This window comes from Leucoraja erinacea, chromosome 22 (genome assembly GCF_028641065.1).
Source record: "Leucoraja erinacea ecotype New England chromosome 22, Leri_hhj_1, whole genome shotgun sequence".
Taxonomy (NCBI): domain Eukaryota; kingdom Metazoa; phylum Chordata; class Chondrichthyes; order Rajiformes; family Rajidae; genus Leucoraja; species Leucoraja erinaceus.
The window spans coordinates 28330653-28350061 of record NC_073398.1 but is presented as its reverse complement, the minus strand read 5'-3'; the positions used below and the strand labels follow the sequence as shown (position 1 = coordinate 28350061).

The following is a 19409-nucleotide window of genomic DNA, read 5'->3' as shown; positions in this document are numbered from 1 at the left end:
TTCGAGCATGCATGTTTTGGTGAAAGTAAATGTCAAGTCAGGCAGGAATAAGCAAGCTTGGATGTCAAGAGAAATTGATGCTCTGGTCAGGAAAAACAAGAAAGCCTGGGACAGCTGTAGGCAGTGGGGCACACGTGTACTTGGAGGATTTTCGGAAACCGAGGAGCATAAGTAAGAAGGAATCAGAGGGCAAAAAAGGGGTAGGGAATGGCTCTAGCAGATAGTAAGGAAAATTTGTGGAATCTATTACTGGCGATGGCATTGGAGGCCGGCTTTGGGTATTTTTAAAGCAGAGATTGACAGGTTCTTGACTCGTAAGGGTGCCAAAGGTTATGGGGGGGGGAGCCAGGAGAATGGGGTTGAGAGGGAAAGATGGATCAGTCCTGATTGAATGCCTGAGTAGACAAGATGGCCAAAAGGCCTAATTCTGTTCCTATGTCTTATGAACCCTTAACTTATGAAAACCCTAAGAGACTTTGTAAGTACGTTCATGGAAAGAGGGTAACTAGAGAGAATAGGGCCCCTCGGAAATCATAGTGGTCATCTCAATGTGGAGCAGCAGGAGTTGGGTCAGGTCGTCAATGAGTATTTCTCATTACTGTGGAGAAATACATGATTGGGGAACCTAGCACAGTTAAGGGAGATGTATTGAGGACTATCTGTATTATGGTTGAGGAGGTGCTGGATGTCTTGAGACATATGAGGGTAGATGGCATGTCAGTCACAGTGCTCACCAACTGCGGCTCTGAGTCCAAACCCTTCACTGTGGAAACGGGGGTCAAACACGGATGCATCATCGCACTCACCCTGTTTGTCGTCTTCATTGCTGCCATACTTCTTCATTGGTGAAGAGCTGCCACGGGATCCTTCATCAACCTCCACCCAACCAGCTGTCTACCCAGCCGGTAGTGGACGACACCACTCTTGAAACGTTGACCACTTCCCCTACATTGACAGCATTCTTTCCTCAAAAGCTGACATTGACTCTGAGGTCAACCATCGCCTGAGTTGTGCCAGTGGAGCCTACGCCTGACTCAGGAAAAGAGTCTTTGACCTAAAGGCTCAAACAAAACTGCTGGTCTACAGACTGTTGCCTCCCCACCCTGTTGTATGGAGCCGATTCATGGACCACCAAAAGCAGGCACCTGAGAGCCCTGTAACAATACCATCAAAGATCCTTACGAAAGATTCTGAGGATCAGCTGGGAGGACAAACGCACCAATATCAGCGTTTTGGAGGAAGCCAACATGGCCGGCATCACCACCACAATAATGCAGCAGCAACTTCGATAGACTGGCCATGTCATCCGCATGTCCAACACACGTATTCCTAAACTGATCCTGTTCTCTCAATTGAAGGAAGGTCGGCGAGCCCCCGGTGGGCCAAAGAAATGTTTCAAGGACAACATCAAGAACAGTCTGAAGAAATTTCACATCGCATCTAGCAACTGGGAGCACATTGCACTGAACATTCCTTGCTCTGGAATGTTGTAGAGCAACTCGTCATGGAACGGAACTACGCCGTGTCACAGAGACAAAGCGACAGCACCGTAAGGAGAGAGTGAAGGGGGCTCGACGACTACCAACCACCGCCAGTCTCCACTGCAAACATTGCACCAAGGTGTGTGGATCGCGGATCAGCCTCTACAGACATCTACAGATCCACAAGTAGACGACCCTATGGAGAGGAGAGGACAGTCATACTCGTTTTGAGTGACTGCTGATGATGATGATGATGAGAGTAGATAAATCTCCTGAGCCTGATCCGGTATATCAGTGGACACGGTGGGAGACTAGAGAAGAAATTGCAGGCGCCCTGGGTGAGATATATGAATCATTATTTGACGTGGATGAGGTGCCGGAAGATTGGAGGGTAGCTAACATTGTTTCTCTATTTAAGAAGGGCTGCAATGAAAATCCAGGAACTATAGATCAGTGAATCTAACATTTGTGATGGGCAAGTTATTCGAGAGGATTCTGAGGAATAAGATGTATATGCATTTGGATAAACATAGGTGATTAGGAATAGTCAGTCTGGTTTAGTATAGTGGGATCTAGGAATGCAGGTATTTAGTTCCCTGAAAATGGTGTCACATGTAACGTGATGGTGCCTTACGAACCTAATGGAGTTTTTCGAAGAAGTAACCAAAAAGGTTGTCAAAGGCAAAGCTGTAGGGGTGTTGCCAATATGGACTTGAGCAAGGCATTCGATAAGGTTTGCAGGGTAGGCTGCTCTGGAAGGTTAGATCGTATATGAGCTGGGGCAAACTAGCCGATTGGGTAGAGAATTGGTTTCATGGAAGGAAGCAGAAAATTATGGTTGTTTTTTTTGGCCTGGAGGCCTATGGCTGTGGGGATGTTTCAGGGATCGGTATTGGACCCATTGTTGTTGTGATTGAAATCAATGATTTGGATGGAATGCAGAAGGTATGATTAACAAGTTTGCACCCCAGCGGTATGAACATTGACTTCTCCAATTTCAGGTAGTCCTTGCTTTCTCCCTCCTTCCTCTTCCCTTCCCAGCTCTCCCACAGCCCACTGTTTCCGCCTCTTCCTTTCTTCTTCCTGCCCCCCCCCACAACAGTCTGAAGAAGGGTCTCGACCCGAAACGTCACTTATTCCTTCGCTCCATAGATGCGGCCTCACCCACTGAATTGCTCCAGCATTTTTGTGTACCTTCGATTTTTCCAGCATTGTATAGAGTTATATAGCATTGTATTGGGTTATTATGTCACAGTTACATTGATGAGGCAGCATTTAGAGTATTGTGTTCAGTTTTGGTCACCCTGCTATAGTCAGGATGTCATTAAGATGGAGCTATAGGAAGAAGTTGGGCGTGCTAGGACTTTATTCCTTGGAGTGCAGGAGGCTGAGAGGTGATCTTATAGAGGTGTGTAAAATCATGAGAAGACTAAAGAGGGTGAATGCACAGTGTCTTTTATCCAGAGAAGGCGAATCATGAACCAGAGGATGTAGGTTTAAGGTGGGATGGGAAATACTTATTAGGTGGCATTGTTTAAGTTATTTGGTCTATTTTCATTGTCACATTATTCTTTCCTTTACTAGATAATGAAATATTTTTGGATACTGCGATTCTTAAGAGGCAGCTATTATAGTAATTCCTATAAAATAAAACCATCTATTAGAAGACTGCTCACTTCAGGTACAGTATTGTACGGTAGGACCTCACCTTTTTGATCTAATGAAAAATGATATATGGTTTTTTAATTTTTTTAATGCTATTTAATGATATCTTGCAACATAATCAATTTTAATTAATAAATCCACTGAAAGGAATGAGAAGACGCTGTTAAACTGCCATAATTTCCAGTTCATTTACCTAATATCACATAATGTAAACTAAGTTCTGTAAACGTTTATAGTGAAAGTGAATGATGTGGATGTAGTGTAATAGATTTTTAAAAGCTCATAAAAAATTATTTGAAATTCAATTCAACATATACAGAGCATTAGGTTACATTTTCGTTTTAGTTCCCTTTTCTCCCTCTTCTCCCCTCTCAAATCGGGCAAACTGTACAGACGAGTGACAACGCACACCTCCAGATTCAGGGACAGTTTCTTCCCAGCTGTTAATTAGACAACTGAACCATCTTACTGCAACTAGAGAGCAGTCCTGAACTGCTATCTCCTCATTGGTGACTGTGGAAGAAATTAATTTAGAGGAAAATGAAAGCGGAGACTTCGCAGGTCAAGAGACTTTATTACATGATATCATGGAGAGATGGCGGCAGTTAAATGCTCAACAGTTCCCTGACTACACAGCAGAATTAGCCGACAGTTACACTGTGCAGTAAACAACTTTTGTTTTTTTGTTAGATACAACTATACGAAAATTTACTATCTACTACATGGGTACCAATTATTTCATTAGTCATAACATACTTGTTGTTAATGTCAATCTTATTCTACAACAGATGCTTAATACAAGTCAAACACAATAATAGGGGATCTTGACATTATTCTATCTCACCTTTTAGGTGACGGCGCCACAATCCCCTGTCCGAGCCAATCATAAGCCCCCCATTTACTGCAATGTATCTACGTAACTAGCGGTAGGGGGCGCGGGTGGTCTACTGTAACACACTGCTGAGAGAAACAAGCTTCCTTATCTTCGTCTACTATTTCATGTTCACATTTACCATCCACCCTTCAACACATTCCTAGATAAGAGGTAATACGTCTAATCTTACTTAGCCAATTCCAACAAACCTCTTCTAAACCTGGTCAACGATAGATGCCAATTGTCACATCCAAACACCCTTTCGTTACCTTGTTCAATTCCAATCAAGTCAAGTCAAGTCCACTTTATTTGTCACATACACATACAAGATGTACAGTGAAATGAAAGTGGCAATGATCTGTGGGATTGTGCAAAGCAACAGAACAGAACCAGTATTTACATTAAAAAAAAAAAGACACAACAGTAATTACTCCCATGTGAGATCAGAGTTTACAGTCCTATTCAAAATTAAGTAAGAAAGGATATTAATATTTTCTTCCACAGTGACCCTCGGACTATCTTTGATCGGACCTTGCTGGGTTTATCTTGCAGTAAATGTTATTCTCTACTGTACACTGTGAATGGTCTGATTGTAATCATGTATTGTCTTTCCGTTGACTGGTTATCATGCATCGAAAGCTTTTCACTGTACCTTGGTACACATGACAATAAACTAAACTGAACTGAAACTGAAACTTTTCTCTTCTTGGAGGAGATATTGAAGTGATGCAAAAAATAATTGCAATATTTTTTTAAACAGCATGGAGAACTACAGTTTAAAATAAAGCAGAAATAAATGGATGGGTTAGTCCCGCAAGGGTTCCCAATGTGGGGTACATTTACCCCGAGGCCTACCCGGGGGTGAATTGGTGATTCTGGATTTGTACATATTATTTTTTCATTGACTGATTGTGTTTGGTTCTGGTATACCGGTATCTGTTCATCATTAGTTGTTCATAAATAAGTGAAATAACATTGTTATGTGCTATTATATGGATATTCCCATGGATATTTGTTCTTTAAATTTAGGTATAGCAATGAGTAATAGTCTCGGTGTGGCACCGATAATCAAAGCTGAGCCAACAAGGGGGCTTGTGGATGAACCAGTCAAGCTTGAGATTGCACATTTAGTTCCAAACCAGCAGATTACACTGCACTCGCAGCTTCTGTCTGAGGATGATGATTGGTGGATGGCGTATGCCCACTACATCAGTGATTCGAAGGGGATCGTCCGAGGTTCGTACAGCTAAATTACACCATTCACATTTTGCCTTTTACTGAGAAGTTTTGCATTGCTAATACTTGGGACAATGTTATGCTTGACAGATATTTTGAACATAGAGAGGAAATAATAGTTTTTATAAATCTCTCTGGTTTTATCAGAGGTGGCACAAACCTGTTTCTGTGATCTATGGTTCTTGTTTTTGCAATACTATGTAATGGTTATGCAACTAAATAGAAAAATGTTTTCGTGATCAATCTGGTGTGACTAAGACTAAAACACTACACACAATCAATGTAGCTTGTTCTTGTGCGTTTAATGGTGAAATAAGATGAGGGGAGGAAAGAAAATAACTTTTCATTTGATTTTTATCTGTTTCCAAGTCAATATGAGAATGATCATCTACCCCTATCATTAAACTTTGTAACATTAAACTTTGTAATATGGCTTGTCTCTGGGGGAAAAAACATTGTTACATCAATAAATAAATCATGTAGATCCACACAGTTCAACATTTTCATCTGGATGGAAGTGTAAGTAAAACTTTGGTAAGTTTAAAAAAAAATGTTATTTTTAATGTCATAGTCAGCCAAGATGAATCATTGGGAGGCACCTACATTGGTCAAGAGTCAATGGGCTTAATCTGGAGCATGAAGCTTGCACCTGATAATCGTCCAGCAATGAGGTATTGTTTTTTTATGATGATTAAATGGATGGAACATGGAGTTATTTTTCTGTGTTGTTTTTTAATTTGTTTTTGCGGCTTGGTGGCTGTTGTTGCATTTATTTTCTTCCACTCATGAAATGGGGACATTCTGACAAGGAGAGCATTTATAGAGTCATATAACACGGAACCTTTTTGGCCCAACTTGCCCATGCCGATCAAGATGCCCCATCTACATTCGTCCCACCTGCCTGTGTTTTTCCATTTATCCCACCAAAACTTTTCTATTCATGTACTGGCCAAATGTTTTTTAAATGTTATTATAGTACCTGATATATTACCTCCTCGGGCAGCTCGTTACATATACACACCACCGTCTGGTGTGGAAAAATAGCCGCTCTGGTTTTTATTAAATCTTTCTCCTCTCACCTTAAACCTGTCCTCTGGTTCTTGATGCCCCTAATCTAGGTAAAAGACTGTGCATTCACCCTATGGATTCCCCTTATGATTTTATACACCACTTTAAGGTCACCCCTCAGCCTCCTGCACTCCAGGAATAAAGTCTTAGCTTGCCTAACCTCTCGCTGTAGCTCAAGTCGTCGAGTCTCAGCCCCTATCTGTTCAAGTGCGTATATCTTATGGCTCAACATGCTCTCCTGTTACTTGCTTATGGCAGATGTTAGGTTCACTGACCTATAGTTCCCAGGCTTTTCTTTTAAGTCTTCTGAAATAGAGGCACAACATTAGCCAATGTCTTATCATTCTGAAACTTCCAGGGATACATTTGATTCCAGCTGACTATACATGTCCCATACCTCCTTTCCCGACCAGAGCCTCAATTCCTCTCACCCTTCACTCGTAACAGGAACATGCATGGCCTGAACTCTTGACGTCACACTTTTAAAAGAATCCTACTTATTGGACGTTCTTTTGCCAGCAAACCGCCTACTCCAATAGACTTCAGCAAGTTCCAGTTTAATACCATCAAACTTGGCCCTGGCCCAATTCAGAAATTTAAGTTGTGGGCCCGCCATGTCTTTATACATAACTGTTTTAAAGCTAATAGAACAGAGATTGCTAGTTCCAAAAGTTTTTGAAAAGAATGTTGCAGTTAATGTGATGAAGCTACTCCAAAAGTGTTATTAGGTAGGGAATTCCAGGATTTCTAATGATGACGAAAGTATCTTTATATTTATGAATAAGCCTGTTTTGTGACATGGAGGGGAGCTGTCATTAATGATGTTTCCATGTAGCTTCTACCTCCTCCAGACAGTACACATGAGTTTGCAAGATCCCATTGAAACCTTACAAGGTGCAATTAAGCACCTTGTGTATGGTGGGATGATTGTGTGTTTTAGATCGTAATAATAATCATACTTTATTAGTCAAGTATATTTTGCAACATATGAGGAATTTGATTTGCCATATAGTCATACCAATAAGAAGCAACAATACACACAAAATACATTTTAACATAAATATCCACCACAGTGACTCCCCCACATTCCTCATTGTGATGGAAGGCAAAAAAAAGTTCAATCTCTTCCCTTCTTTATTCTCCCACGGTGTGGGGCCTTGAGCCTTCCGTTGACGGGACGATCTTGGCTCCCATAGCCGGAGGTTAGGCCCTCTGCATCGGGGCAATCATTCTCCCGCATCAGGGGGATCTCAGCTCCCCACGCCGGTTGGTCGGGGTGTGTCAAACATTCTGCGACTTCCCGACATCAGGCTCCTCAATGTTGAAATCCGCAGGCCGCAGTTGGAGTGACGATCCCAGGCAAGGCTCCGATGGTAAGTCCCCGCGGTGGGGCTCAAAGTCAGTTCCGTGCAAGGCGGCCAGCTCCATGATGTTAGGCCGCAGAGCGACCGGAGATACGAACTGAAAAACAATCGCATCTCCGGCAAGGTAAGAGATTGAGAAAAAGTTTCCTCGAACCCCCCCTCCCCCCGCCCACATAAAACAAACCAGAGAACATTAACACATACTTTTTAAAACACCCTAAAAAAATAACAAAAGGACGAATAGACAGACAGACCGTTGGCGAGGCTGCCATAACTGATGGTGCATAATATATAAATTCAGCAATTTGCATTGCTCTTTGTACTGCTCTTGGTCATCCAATTACTTCTGAACAGCTTCCAGTGCATTTCTATCCATAAATAAGACAAATACTATACTCTTATGCCGTACATTTGAAACATAAATTCTCAATTATTATATTCAATGTTCCTAGTAATAAATAAAAATAATTGGTCACTTTCCTAATTATTTGCTGGAGCTGAAACTTAAAGCTTTTTGATATAATGTACAAGAATACTTTGATACCTCTGTAATACCTCAGCATTTAGGTAATGTTATTTATTTTTCTTAAAGATGAATAATTTTACATTCTCCAGCATAATTCTCCATTTACCAGGTCTTTGGCCACTCAACCTATCTACAGTACCCTCCATAATGTTTGGGACAAAGACCCAACATTTATTTATATTGCCTCTACTCCACAATTTGAGATTTGTAATAGAAAAATTCACATGTGGTTAAAGTGCACATTGTCAGATTTGAATAAAGGCCATTTTTATACATTTTGGTTTCACCATATGGAAATTACAGCAGTTTATACATAGTCCCCCCCATTTCAGGGCATCATAATATTTGGGACACAGCAATGTCATGTAAATGAAAGTAGTCATGTTTAGTATTTTGTTGCATATCCTTTGACTGTTTGAAGTCTGCGATTCATGGACATCACCAGTTGCTGGATGTCTTCTCTGGTGATGCTCTGCCAGGCCTGTATGGAGCAGCCATCTTTAGCTTATGCTTGTTTTGGGGGCTAGTTCCCTTCAGTTTTCTCTTCAGCATATAAAAGGCATGCTCAAATGGATTCAAATCTGCCATAGCCAGACATAAAAACAGCTTTTTTTCCACGAGTAATAACTCTACTCAATAACCAAAAATTTGTCGCCTCCTTTTGTTCTGGTATTTTATTTAATTCACATGTTTAATCAATAATGTTTTTATTATTAATGTTTAATGTTTTATGTATCATTCTTATCTGTCACTGGATGTCATGTTGTCACTTGCGGGTGGAGCACCAAGGCAAATTCCTTGTATGTGAATACTTGGCCAATAAGCTTATTAATTCATTAATTCATCGGGTGATTGACTTGGCCACTCAAGAATTGACCATTTTTTAACTTTGAAAAACTCCTTTGTTGCTTTAACAGTATGTTTGCGATTATTGTCTTGGTGTAGAATGAACCGCCGGCCAATGAGTTTTGAGGCATTTGTTTGAACTTGAGCAGATAGGATGTGTCTATACACTTCAGAATTCATTATGCTACTATCATCAGCTGTTGTATCATCAATGAAGATAAATGAGTCAGTACCTTCAGCAGCCATATATGTCCAGGCCATAACGCCCCCACCACTGTGTTTCACAGATGAGGTGGTATGCTTTGGATCCTGGGCAGTTACTTCTCTCCTCCATACTTTGCTCTTGCCATCACTCTGATATGTTAATCTTCGTCTCATCTGTCCACAAGACCTTTTTTCCAGAACTCTGGTTGCTCTTTTAAGTACTCTTGGCGAACTGTAGACTGGCCATCCTATTTTGTGGCTAACCAGTGGTTTGCATCTTGCAATGTAGTCTCTGTATTTCTGTTCATGAAATTCTGTTAATTGACAAATCCACACCTGACTCCTGAATAGTGTTTCTGATCTGTCAGACAGGTGTTTGGGGATTGGAGGTCTTACTTGCGAATAGTCCCTTTGCGAATAGTAAGCTCACCAGTGCTCTCTTTTTAATGATGTTCCAAACAATTGATTTTGGTTAGCCTAAGGTTTGGCTGATGTCTCTTAACAGTTTTATTCTTGTTTCTCAGTCTCATAATGGTTTATTTGACTTTCATTGGCACAACTTTGGTCCTCATGTTTATATACAGCAATGAAAGTTTCCAAAGGTGATGGAAAGACTGGAGTAAAGATTAGGTGCTGAAAGCTCTCTTACGTAGGCGGCGCGACTCACGTCAGCAGCAGCCTCTGCAGCCCGTCCGCGTTTTTATTATCTTTGTCTATGTTTTTATGTAGTTTTTGTTATTTTTTGTTGGGGTGGTGTGTGTGGGGGGGTGGGGGTGGCGTGGGAGGGAGGGGGTAACTTTCAAATCTCTCCCTGCACGGGAGACCCGACCTTTTCTTTGTCGGGTCTCCGTTGTTGTTGGGGCTGCAATGTGGAGCGGCCTCCAACAGGAGAAGACCGGGGACTCTGGTGCCGACTCACCTCGTCGCGGAGCTGGCCGAGTCCGGAGCGGGTGGAGCGCTGCTGCTGCTGCGGCCCGACCTCCAGAGATTCGGAGGCTGCAACTGCGGGTTTGGCGGACGGCGGCACCGGGAGCCCGCGGGTCCCTGGAGGGAGACCGCTTTTCAGGGCTCCTGCAACGGCGACTTCTCCCGCCCGAGTTGCGGGGTCGAAGAGCTCTTGGAACGGGGCCTACAGCACCACCCCGCGCGGCTTGGAATGGCCGCGGGACTCTGCGAGCGCACGCCGGGGGCTCTAACACCAAGACCCGGTGTGCGACCTCGCACCACCCGGCGTGGCTTTAATGGCTGTGGGACAATCACCATCGCCAGCCGGGGGCTTTGACTTTGACTCTGACATCGGGGGGGGGGAGAGTGCAGTGGAGAGATAAGTTTTTTTGGCCTTCCATCACAGCGATGTGATGGATGTTTATGTAAATTATGTTGTGTCTTGGGTCTATTTGTTTGTAATGTATGGCTGCAGAAACGGCATTTCGTTTGTACCTCATGGGGTCCAAATGACAATTAAATTGAATTGAATTGAATATCCGCATTAAGGAGGTAATTAAACACACCTGAGCAATTACAAACACCTATGAAGCCATGTGTCCCAAACATTATGGTGCCCTGAAATGGGAGGGGCCTGTATAAACACAGCTGTAATTTCTACATGGTGAAACCAAAATGTATAAAAATGGCCTTTAATAAAATCTGACAATGTGCACTTTAACCACATGTAATTTTTTTTCTATTACAAATCTCAAATTGTGGAGTACAGAGGCAAATAAATAAATGATGGGTCTTTGTCCCAAACATTATGGAGGGCACTGTATATCTTTGCAGCATCCCTGAGTACTCTTCACAACTTATGTGCCCGTTGTGACCCTTTAAAATTATCAACTGTACCCATTTGTTGCATTTTGCCAATCTGAAAAAGGCCTATTAATCTTGCGTTCTTTTTTCTATGAGCCAAACAATCATCTAGCATCTGCAGTTCTTTCTTGAATCATCTATCTGTGCCTATGTGTTTTCTCCGAGACCATCAGTTTTTGTTGTTGTAATAACTGGATTATCAAATGCATTATCAAATGCCTTCTTCGAATGCAAATATACTATATAGTATCTCTAGTTCCTTTTTATCCACAGGATATGTTCCTACTTTAAGGAACGGCAAAAGAATAAGTTTATACAATTCCCCACTAGCCCTTTTCCCATTTTTAAACCTTTGATGTTCAGATACAGGTTTTTATGTCTTAAATTTGCCAATTTACCTTTTAGGTTAAGGAAGAAGAATATGACCACCCCACTTACAGTAACTGTTTCAGTTTATTATGGTTGGATTTCCAGTAATTTTGACAAGGCTGTAGTTCTGGCATCAGTTGTATTAGAACGCTTTTATATGGCCCCAGGCGCCACCAGGTTAGAGTTCAAAGAGGGCCGTGTCGTTGGAACACTATTCTTTCCACCAGGTAATGGAATGCAATGCTGCAGAGTGATAATATTCCATCCTTTGTCTTTATTTCCTTTCACCTCGTGTTCCTCTTGGAATTTACTGCAATTATTCTCAAACTATGTCATTTTCTTTTTTGTCCCTACCTGATTCCATACCATGAAAATACAGAAAAATATGATGTTATGTAGTTTAGTATGTATTCATGTACAGGTATACCAATATGGCTTGAATTCAGTGAATTACATTGAAGGATATTTAGGAAAATACATCAAACAGTTCTTGTATAGCAAGATCGTGTGTTCAGATTTTTGAATTTTTTGCCCAAAATGTTTCTGTTGATGATGCAGCCTAGCAAAAAATCTAGGTTGGCGAACCCTAAGACCCTGCCATAGAAAGAGGCAAATAATGATCCCTCAACGTGGCAACATCTTGGAGGATGCAATTTATTCTCACTAATGATTCAGATGATATACTTGTTCTCGCAAGTAAAGTTTAAGTTTCAACCTATTTAGGGAGACACAGGTGTATTGGCTCAATTTTTTGACCTCTGAAATAGTGTTGATGCACTAACTGACTATTTTGCATTTTACCCTTTACCCTTTTCATTGAAAATCCAGTAAAAGTTTGTTCCTCGAGCAAGATTGTTCTGAGCATTCCGATCTTGGAATATAATACTTTATTGTCACATGTGACTAGGCACAATTAAATTATTTGCTTGCATACCCAATGTATCTTTAAAATAGGAAAGGGAGGTTGGAGAAGGATTAGTAAGGTGTGTTTGATTCAATTAATTTCATATAGAAACATTGAAACATAGAAAATAGGTGCAGGAGTAGGCCATTCGGCCCTTCGAGCCTGCACCACCATTCAATATGATCACGGCTGATCATCCAACTCAGTATCCTGTACCTGCCTTCTCACCATACCCCCTGACCCCTTTAGCCACAAGGGCCACATCTTATATATAGCCAATGAACTGGCCTCAACTACCTTCTGAGGCAGAGAATTCCACAGATTCACCACTCTCTGTGTAAAAAATGTTTTTCTCATCTTGGTCCTAAAGACTTCCCCCTTATCCTTGTGACCCCTTGTTCTGGAATATGCGTTACATTACCCCAGTATTCAGAGCTGACAGATTTCATGGCATCATGACCTCTGTTATGGTATATTTTATTGTGGTGTTGTTCTCTGAAATTTCCTCTTGTTGTTTCTAAGCTCCAAAAAGAGCCATCAGCACATTCTTCATCCCATGATCCCCAATGTATTGAAATTAATGCTCTACAGAAAGCCTCATTCGTCACTGTCAATTTCCCAAGACTTCAATACACTGCATGTCCTACCTCCAGTCCTTCCTTCCTTCCTTCCTTCCCTCTGATGACTCGGCCTTCACGCCATATGATTTAATGTGTATGTCTGCTGTTTTACTCTTTTCAACTTTGATATGATATTGTTTAATGGGTTTAAGTTCTTTAGTTTCTTAACAATGTCCTATAGTTCTGATGTCAAGGCTAACAAGGGTCATTCATATATTCCAAAGTGAATCTCTGGGAAACAGCCATCTCAATGACCCTCTGCCCCTGCCCTGGGTAATCAAAAATTGGGCGTGAAGATTTTTCAGCTCAACAAACTTTCTTGAATGTTACAAATCAGTTCTTGGTCTTGACAAGTTAATGTTTTCAATAGCTTTATAAATTGCCTTGTGATATAAAAATATGTGTTAAAAAAAAACAATTGCAATTAATGGAAAAACATGAGAAAATAAATCCTGGAGATTCCAACTTAATTTTTAATTCCCTTCCAAAGTTATAAAACCCAGAACAAGTAATGTAATATTTGCACGATCTGGACATGTACAAAATATTCACATAGATTATATGCTATTAATTTATTCTTTTTGATTCTGATATGATATAAGGTTGAGCTCTTTACTTTCGGGATCAATGATATTAATATACAAATTATTACAATCATTGTTTTAGTGATGTAGTCTAGTGATGTTACCTTCCATGTCCATGTTCATCTTTTCTTGAATGCCACGTTTAATCCTTGTAATTGGATGTATTCTCATGCCACAGCACTGAAACATTACTGTTATCAAGGTTACAAAGGACATTAATGTGATGATGCCAAGAATAGATTATCCCTCTTTATTCTTCTTGACTCGCCACCGATGGTCGATTTAATTACATCTTTTTTTTATTGTTGTTCTGTTATTTGAAACTGCACCCAAGATCAGAGAATCCCAGCATTGATTTTTATTCCAGCTCGCACACCACACTGTTTTGGTGTCTTTGATGTCATGAAGTCTTAGTGTGGAAACAGGCCTTTCGGTCCAACTTACGCACATCGGCCAGCATGTCCTATCTACATTAGTCCCACCGACCTGCGTTTGGTCCATATCCCTCTAAATCTGTCCTATCCATGTACCTGTCTAAATGTCTCTTAAACATTGCGATGTTACCTGCTTCAACTACCTCCACTATGAATTCCATTTGTCATTCAAGGATTAATGCCTGGCCCCTTCCAAATGCTTGCAAAACCAACAAAACATTTCAGTACATTGATTCAACCTCATTCTCAACCCCATCATCTTTCAATTGCCCATCTGCTTGTCTGAAATCCAGTCACAGATGAGCAGATATTTTCTCCAATTATTAAATATTTGGAAGTCCAATGTCACTTAGCTGCGCCATCAAACTGCTTCGAATTTGGATCACTTCATACTGTAGCCTTAGAATTCTTTAACAATGCAGATATCAGCAAAATAGAAAACAAGCACCTGCAGATACAAAATTAGCTATACTTGGCAATTTTTATTTTAAAAAATGTAACCGTTTTAATACGTGGGAAGTAAAACCCACTAGCATGAACTACAATTCTGTCATGCAGCAATTGATGATTGAGAGCTTCTGTGTGGAAATTGGCTGCAGCAATCTTCATATTACAATAATTTAACTTAAACATAATTAGAGATCGGAGGAGGCTTATACAGCCCATGTATACTCAGCCAATCAATACATTCATGGACTTGGCTTCATTTTCCTATCTGTTTCCGAAAACTGATGATGTCCCTATAAACCAAACATCTATCTTGGCCTTCAATATTTATCAGTAAAAGAGTGCAAGAAATTCAAAAACTCTCAAGAAATTCCCCATCATCTTTCTTGCATGGATGCCTCTCATTCTACTTTTCAGATTTTGCCACCACCAGGAGAATTAATTTCTCAATATCTAAATTTCCTTTCTTTCTTCTAAACTTCTTTGAGCATAGTCCGAAGTTGCTTGACCTTCCCTCAGCAGTCAGTCCCTACATCCCATTAATTGACAGAGAACCTACCCTAGACTGTCTCTAATTCAGATTCAGATTCAACTTTAATTGTCATTGTCAGTGTACAGTACAGAGACAACGAAATGCAGTATATGCACATATATTCCACCTTAATGGGTCTTTAGGTGCTATATAAATGGATGTTTTTCACAGTGCAGACATCATGATTAAGATGCTGTACATATTGTTCTATGTTCAAACAGTCTGTTGGCTGCATTTCAGAACTGCATATCCTGATGTATTTATTAGGCCCTGGACCATTTCCTGCAATCCTGGACATGTGGGGTGGTGGAGGAGGTCTAATGGAATACCGAGCAGCTCTACTTGCATCCAGAGGATATGCAGTGCTCGCCTTGGCTTATACAGGACATAAAGATGTTCCACCGTCAAAGGAAGTCTTTGAACCAAAACTTTCTTATTTCGAGGTAAGGAAGGTAAAACGTGGCAGTCCATGCACCATGGCAGAAGTCATGTTGGTCTCTCATGATTCCAGGATCAAAACAATTTAAGTGTTTGATGTGTACTATTGTTGGATTTGGTGATGTTGCTGTTAAATAACAAGATACTGCAATATATTATTCACTGACATACAGGAGGCCTTTGTTGCCTTGAATAACCATCCAAAGGTTGCCAAAGGCAAGGTTGCCCTTGTCGGACTTTCACTTGGAGTCACAATTGCACTCTTAATGGCAACAGAGCTCACAAATATTCAGGTAAGTTAATCAACAATGAAAACAACTTGCAAAAAAAAAGTTACGTTTTGCATCTCATAGATACTTTGTAGAAGATTGGCACAAATGACATGGGTAGAAAAGGGGGTGAGGTCATGCAGAGTGAATATAGGGAATTAGGCAAAAGGTTACAAAGCAGGACCTTGAGGGTGGTAATTTCTGGATTATGCCTGGTGCTTTATGCTAATGTGGGTAGGAAGAGGAAAATAAGACAAATGTGTGACTGAGGAGTTTGCGTGGCTGAGGAGCTGGCACAGATTTGGATTTTTGGACCATTTGTTTTTTTTTCAGGAAAAGAGGAACAGATTGTACTTGAACTGAAGGGAACCAATATCCTTGCAAGAAGGTTGGCTGATGCTACTTGGGGGGTTTAAACTAGTGTGGCATGGGGTGGGAACCAGAGCAGGTCAGCAAATGGAAGGACTGACGGGAAGGTACAGGCTATAACTAGTAAGTCTCAAAGAAAGGATAGGCAGGGAGACGTTAAGGAATTTGGTGAAATGAATAGGCTGAAGTGTGTTGATTCCAACAACATGGTGTGGGTAAAGCTTAGAACCTGGATCAGTGCTCAGAATTGTGTGGTTGTAGCCTTTGCAGAGACTTAGCTGTGAGAGAGGTGGGACAGATACTCAACATTCAATGTTTCAGACATGATAGTGAGGAAGGTTAAAGAGGCAGTGAAGTTTAGTTTAGAGATACAGCGTGGAAACAGACACTTTGTCCACACCAACCAACGATCACCTGTTTGTACTAGTTCTATGTTAACCCAGTTTTGCATCCCACCCTGAGGGCAATTTATTGAGGCCAATTAACCAACAAATCTGCACGACTTTGGAATGTGGGAGAAAACCGGAGCACCCAGAGCAATCCCACGCAGTCACAGGGAGAATGTGCAAATTCCACGCGGATAGCACTCACAGTCTTGATTGACCCCCGGATCTCGGGTGCATTGTGGCCGCAGCTCTACCGCTGTGCCGCTACTAGTTGCTTTACTATTCGGGGAGACTGTCACATGGCACTCAGTGAGCACTTGCTGGAGGGTTTGTCCACCATGCAGGGCTCTACCATTCACTATGAATATCCTGCCTTGGTTTGACTTCCCAAAGTGCAATACCTCGCGCTTATCTTCATTAAACTCCATTAACTATTCCTCAGCCCAATTGCCCATCTGATCAAGGACCTGCTGTAATTTATGATAACCGTATTCACTATCTATGATGCCACCTAATTTAGTTTCACATGCTAACTTACTGTTATTGAGCAAGTCGACCTCTGACATGTGGAATTCGTGTTTGATCAGAGTTCAGGAATTACATGTTCCAGTGAGGATGAGAGATAAGGTTAGCAAATTAAGGGAAACTTAGATGACCAAAGAAGTTGTACATTTGGCCAAAACGAAAGAGGGGGCATATGTAAGGTTTATAAAGATGAAATCAGAAGGGCAAGATAGTATTTTAAGTCTTACAGTATTTAAAATATTGCGAGATCTAATCTGTTCACTATTGTATAGTGTATAGTATATATTGTATGTAAGACATTTGCAGTGTGTGGGTCAATTTGACAAATGGCAGATTTAAAATTTCTTTCAGATTGTTTATCTGTAGCCTACAAAATTAAAATTCTATGCACTTTGAAAAGGAGATATTTATTAGGCCTTTGTAAAGCAATTAAACTTCTGACAAAAGGATATTTTCCCAATTAAATGTCCCCGAGTTCTGAGCTTGTGTGCAATATTAGTAAATGTTCTACAATCATAACTAGTTGGTGTAATTGATATCAGCAGTTGATTCATTTGCTGGAAATTGGCATTGTTCACCTGTTACTCAGCTTTAAGTTTCATTTTTTACAAAGTATTAAAACATTTCTGTTGATATTAATGGTTAATCCACTGCACCTCTTGCCCTATTTCTTCAGCCGAAATGCATAATTTGCATCAGTGGAACTCATTTAAACATTATCTGGAATGGAAATGCTGATTTAATTGAAGATGCGAATGAGTAAGTTGATATTGGAATTTTCCTTTTATGTATAATTGTTCTTCAATGGGTATTCCCTCCTGAGGGCGAAGACCATGATGCGAGTGTGGTGTATTTAAATATCAGGAAGAATTGGTTGCCTTCTGAAAAAATATTTCAAATCGAGACAGTTTACAAATGCGAATTGGTAGGTTATGTAAACCTACAGTGGCTTGCAAAAATATTCATACCCCTTGAACTTTTCCACATTTTGTCACGTTACAACCACAAACGTAAATGTATTTTATTGGGATTTTATGTGATAGACCAACACAAAGTGGTGCATAATTATGAAGTGGAAGGAAAATGATACATGGTTTTCAAATTCTTTTACAAATAAAAAACAGAAAAGTGTGGCGTGCAAAAGTATTCAGCCCCCCCCGAGTCAATACTTTGTAGAACCACCCATCGCTGCAATTACAGCTGCAAGTCTTTTGGGGTATGTCTCTACCAGCTTTGCACATCTAGAGACTTAAATTTTTGCCCATTCTTCTTTGCAAAATAGCTCAAGCTCAGTCAAATTGGATGGAGAGCGTCTGTGAACAGCAATTTAAGTCTTGCCAGAGATTCTCAATTGGATTTAGGTCTGGACTTTGACTGGGCCATTCTAACACATGAATATGCTTTGATCTAAACCATTCCATTGTAGCTCTGGCTGTATGTTTAGGGTCGTTGTCCTGCTGGAAGGTGAACCTCTGCCCCAGTCTCAAGTCTTTTGCAGACTCTTAACAGGTTTTCTTCCAAGATTGCCCTGTATTTGGCTCCATCCATCTTCCCATCAACTCTGACTAGCATGATGCTGCCACCACCATGTTTCACAGTGGGGATGGTGTGTTCAGGGTGATGTGCAGTGTTAGTTTTCCGCCACACATAGCGTTTTGCATTTAGGCCAAAAACTTCAATTTTGGTCTCATCTGACCAGATCACCTTCCTCCACATGTTTGCTGTGTCCCCCACATGGCTTGTGGCAAACTGCAAACGGGAGTTCTTATGGCTTTTTTTCAACAATGGCTTTCTTCTTGCCACTCTTCAATAAAGGCCCGATTTGTGGAGTGCACGACTAATAGTTGTCCTGTGGACAGATTATCCCACCTGAGCTGTGGATCTCTGCAGCTCCTCCAGAGTTACCATGGGCCTCTTGGCTGCTTCTCTGATCAATGCTCTCCTTGCCCGGCCTGTCAGTTTAGGTGGACGGCCATTGCTTGGTAGGTTTGATGTTGTGTCATACTCTTTCCATTTTCAGCTAATGGATTGAACAGTGCTCCGTGAGATGTTCAAAGCTTGGGATATTTTTTTATAACCTAACCCTGCTTTAAACTTCTCCACAACTTTATCCCTGACCTGTCTGATGTGTTCCTTGGGCTTCATGATGCTGTTTGTTCACTAATGTTCTCTAACAAACCTCTGAGGCCTTCACAGAACAGCTGTATTTATACTGAGATTAGATTACACACAAGTGGACTCTATTTACTAATTAGGTGACTTCTGAAGGCAATTGGTTGCACTGGATTTTATTTAGGGGTATCAGAGTAAAGGGGGCTGAATACTTTTGCACGCCACACATTTCAGTTTTTTATTTGTAAAAAAATTTGAAAACCATGTATCATTTTCCTTCCACTTCACAATTATACGCCACTTTGTGTTGGTCTATCACATAAAATCCCAATAAAACACATTTACGT

General features: G+C 40.8%; 1 protein-coding gene across 10 annotated transcripts in view; it reads left to right on the top strand.

Annotated features, from left to right (window-relative positions):
• The window catches only part of LOC129707886 (bile acid-CoA:amino acid N-acyltransferase-like), a 43759-nt gene that overhangs the window by 19177 nt on the left and 5173 nt on the right, over window positions 1–19409 (top strand). For 4 of the 10 annotated variants that reach the window (XM_055653310.1, XM_055653304.1, XM_055653303.1 and 1 more), the window contains exons 2-8: window positions 3066–3177; window positions 5050–5256; window positions 5828–5927; window positions 11479–11669; window positions 15231–15406; window positions 15575–15694; window positions 17627–17709. In XM_055653310.1, coding sequence (XP_055509285.1) covers window positions 3066–3177; window positions 5050–5256; window positions 5828–5927; window positions 11479–11669; window positions 15231–15406; window positions 15575–15694; window positions 17627–17709 — 989 coding nt within the window. Of the gene's footprint in view, window positions 1–1754; window positions 1820–3065; window positions 3178–5049; window positions 5257–5827; window positions 5928–11478; window positions 11670–15230; window positions 15407–15574; window positions 15695–17626; window positions 17710–19409 lie in introns of those variants that run through there. The other 6 variants (XM_055653302.1, XM_055653307.1, XM_055653306.1 and 3 more) reach the window with 3 other exon arrangements.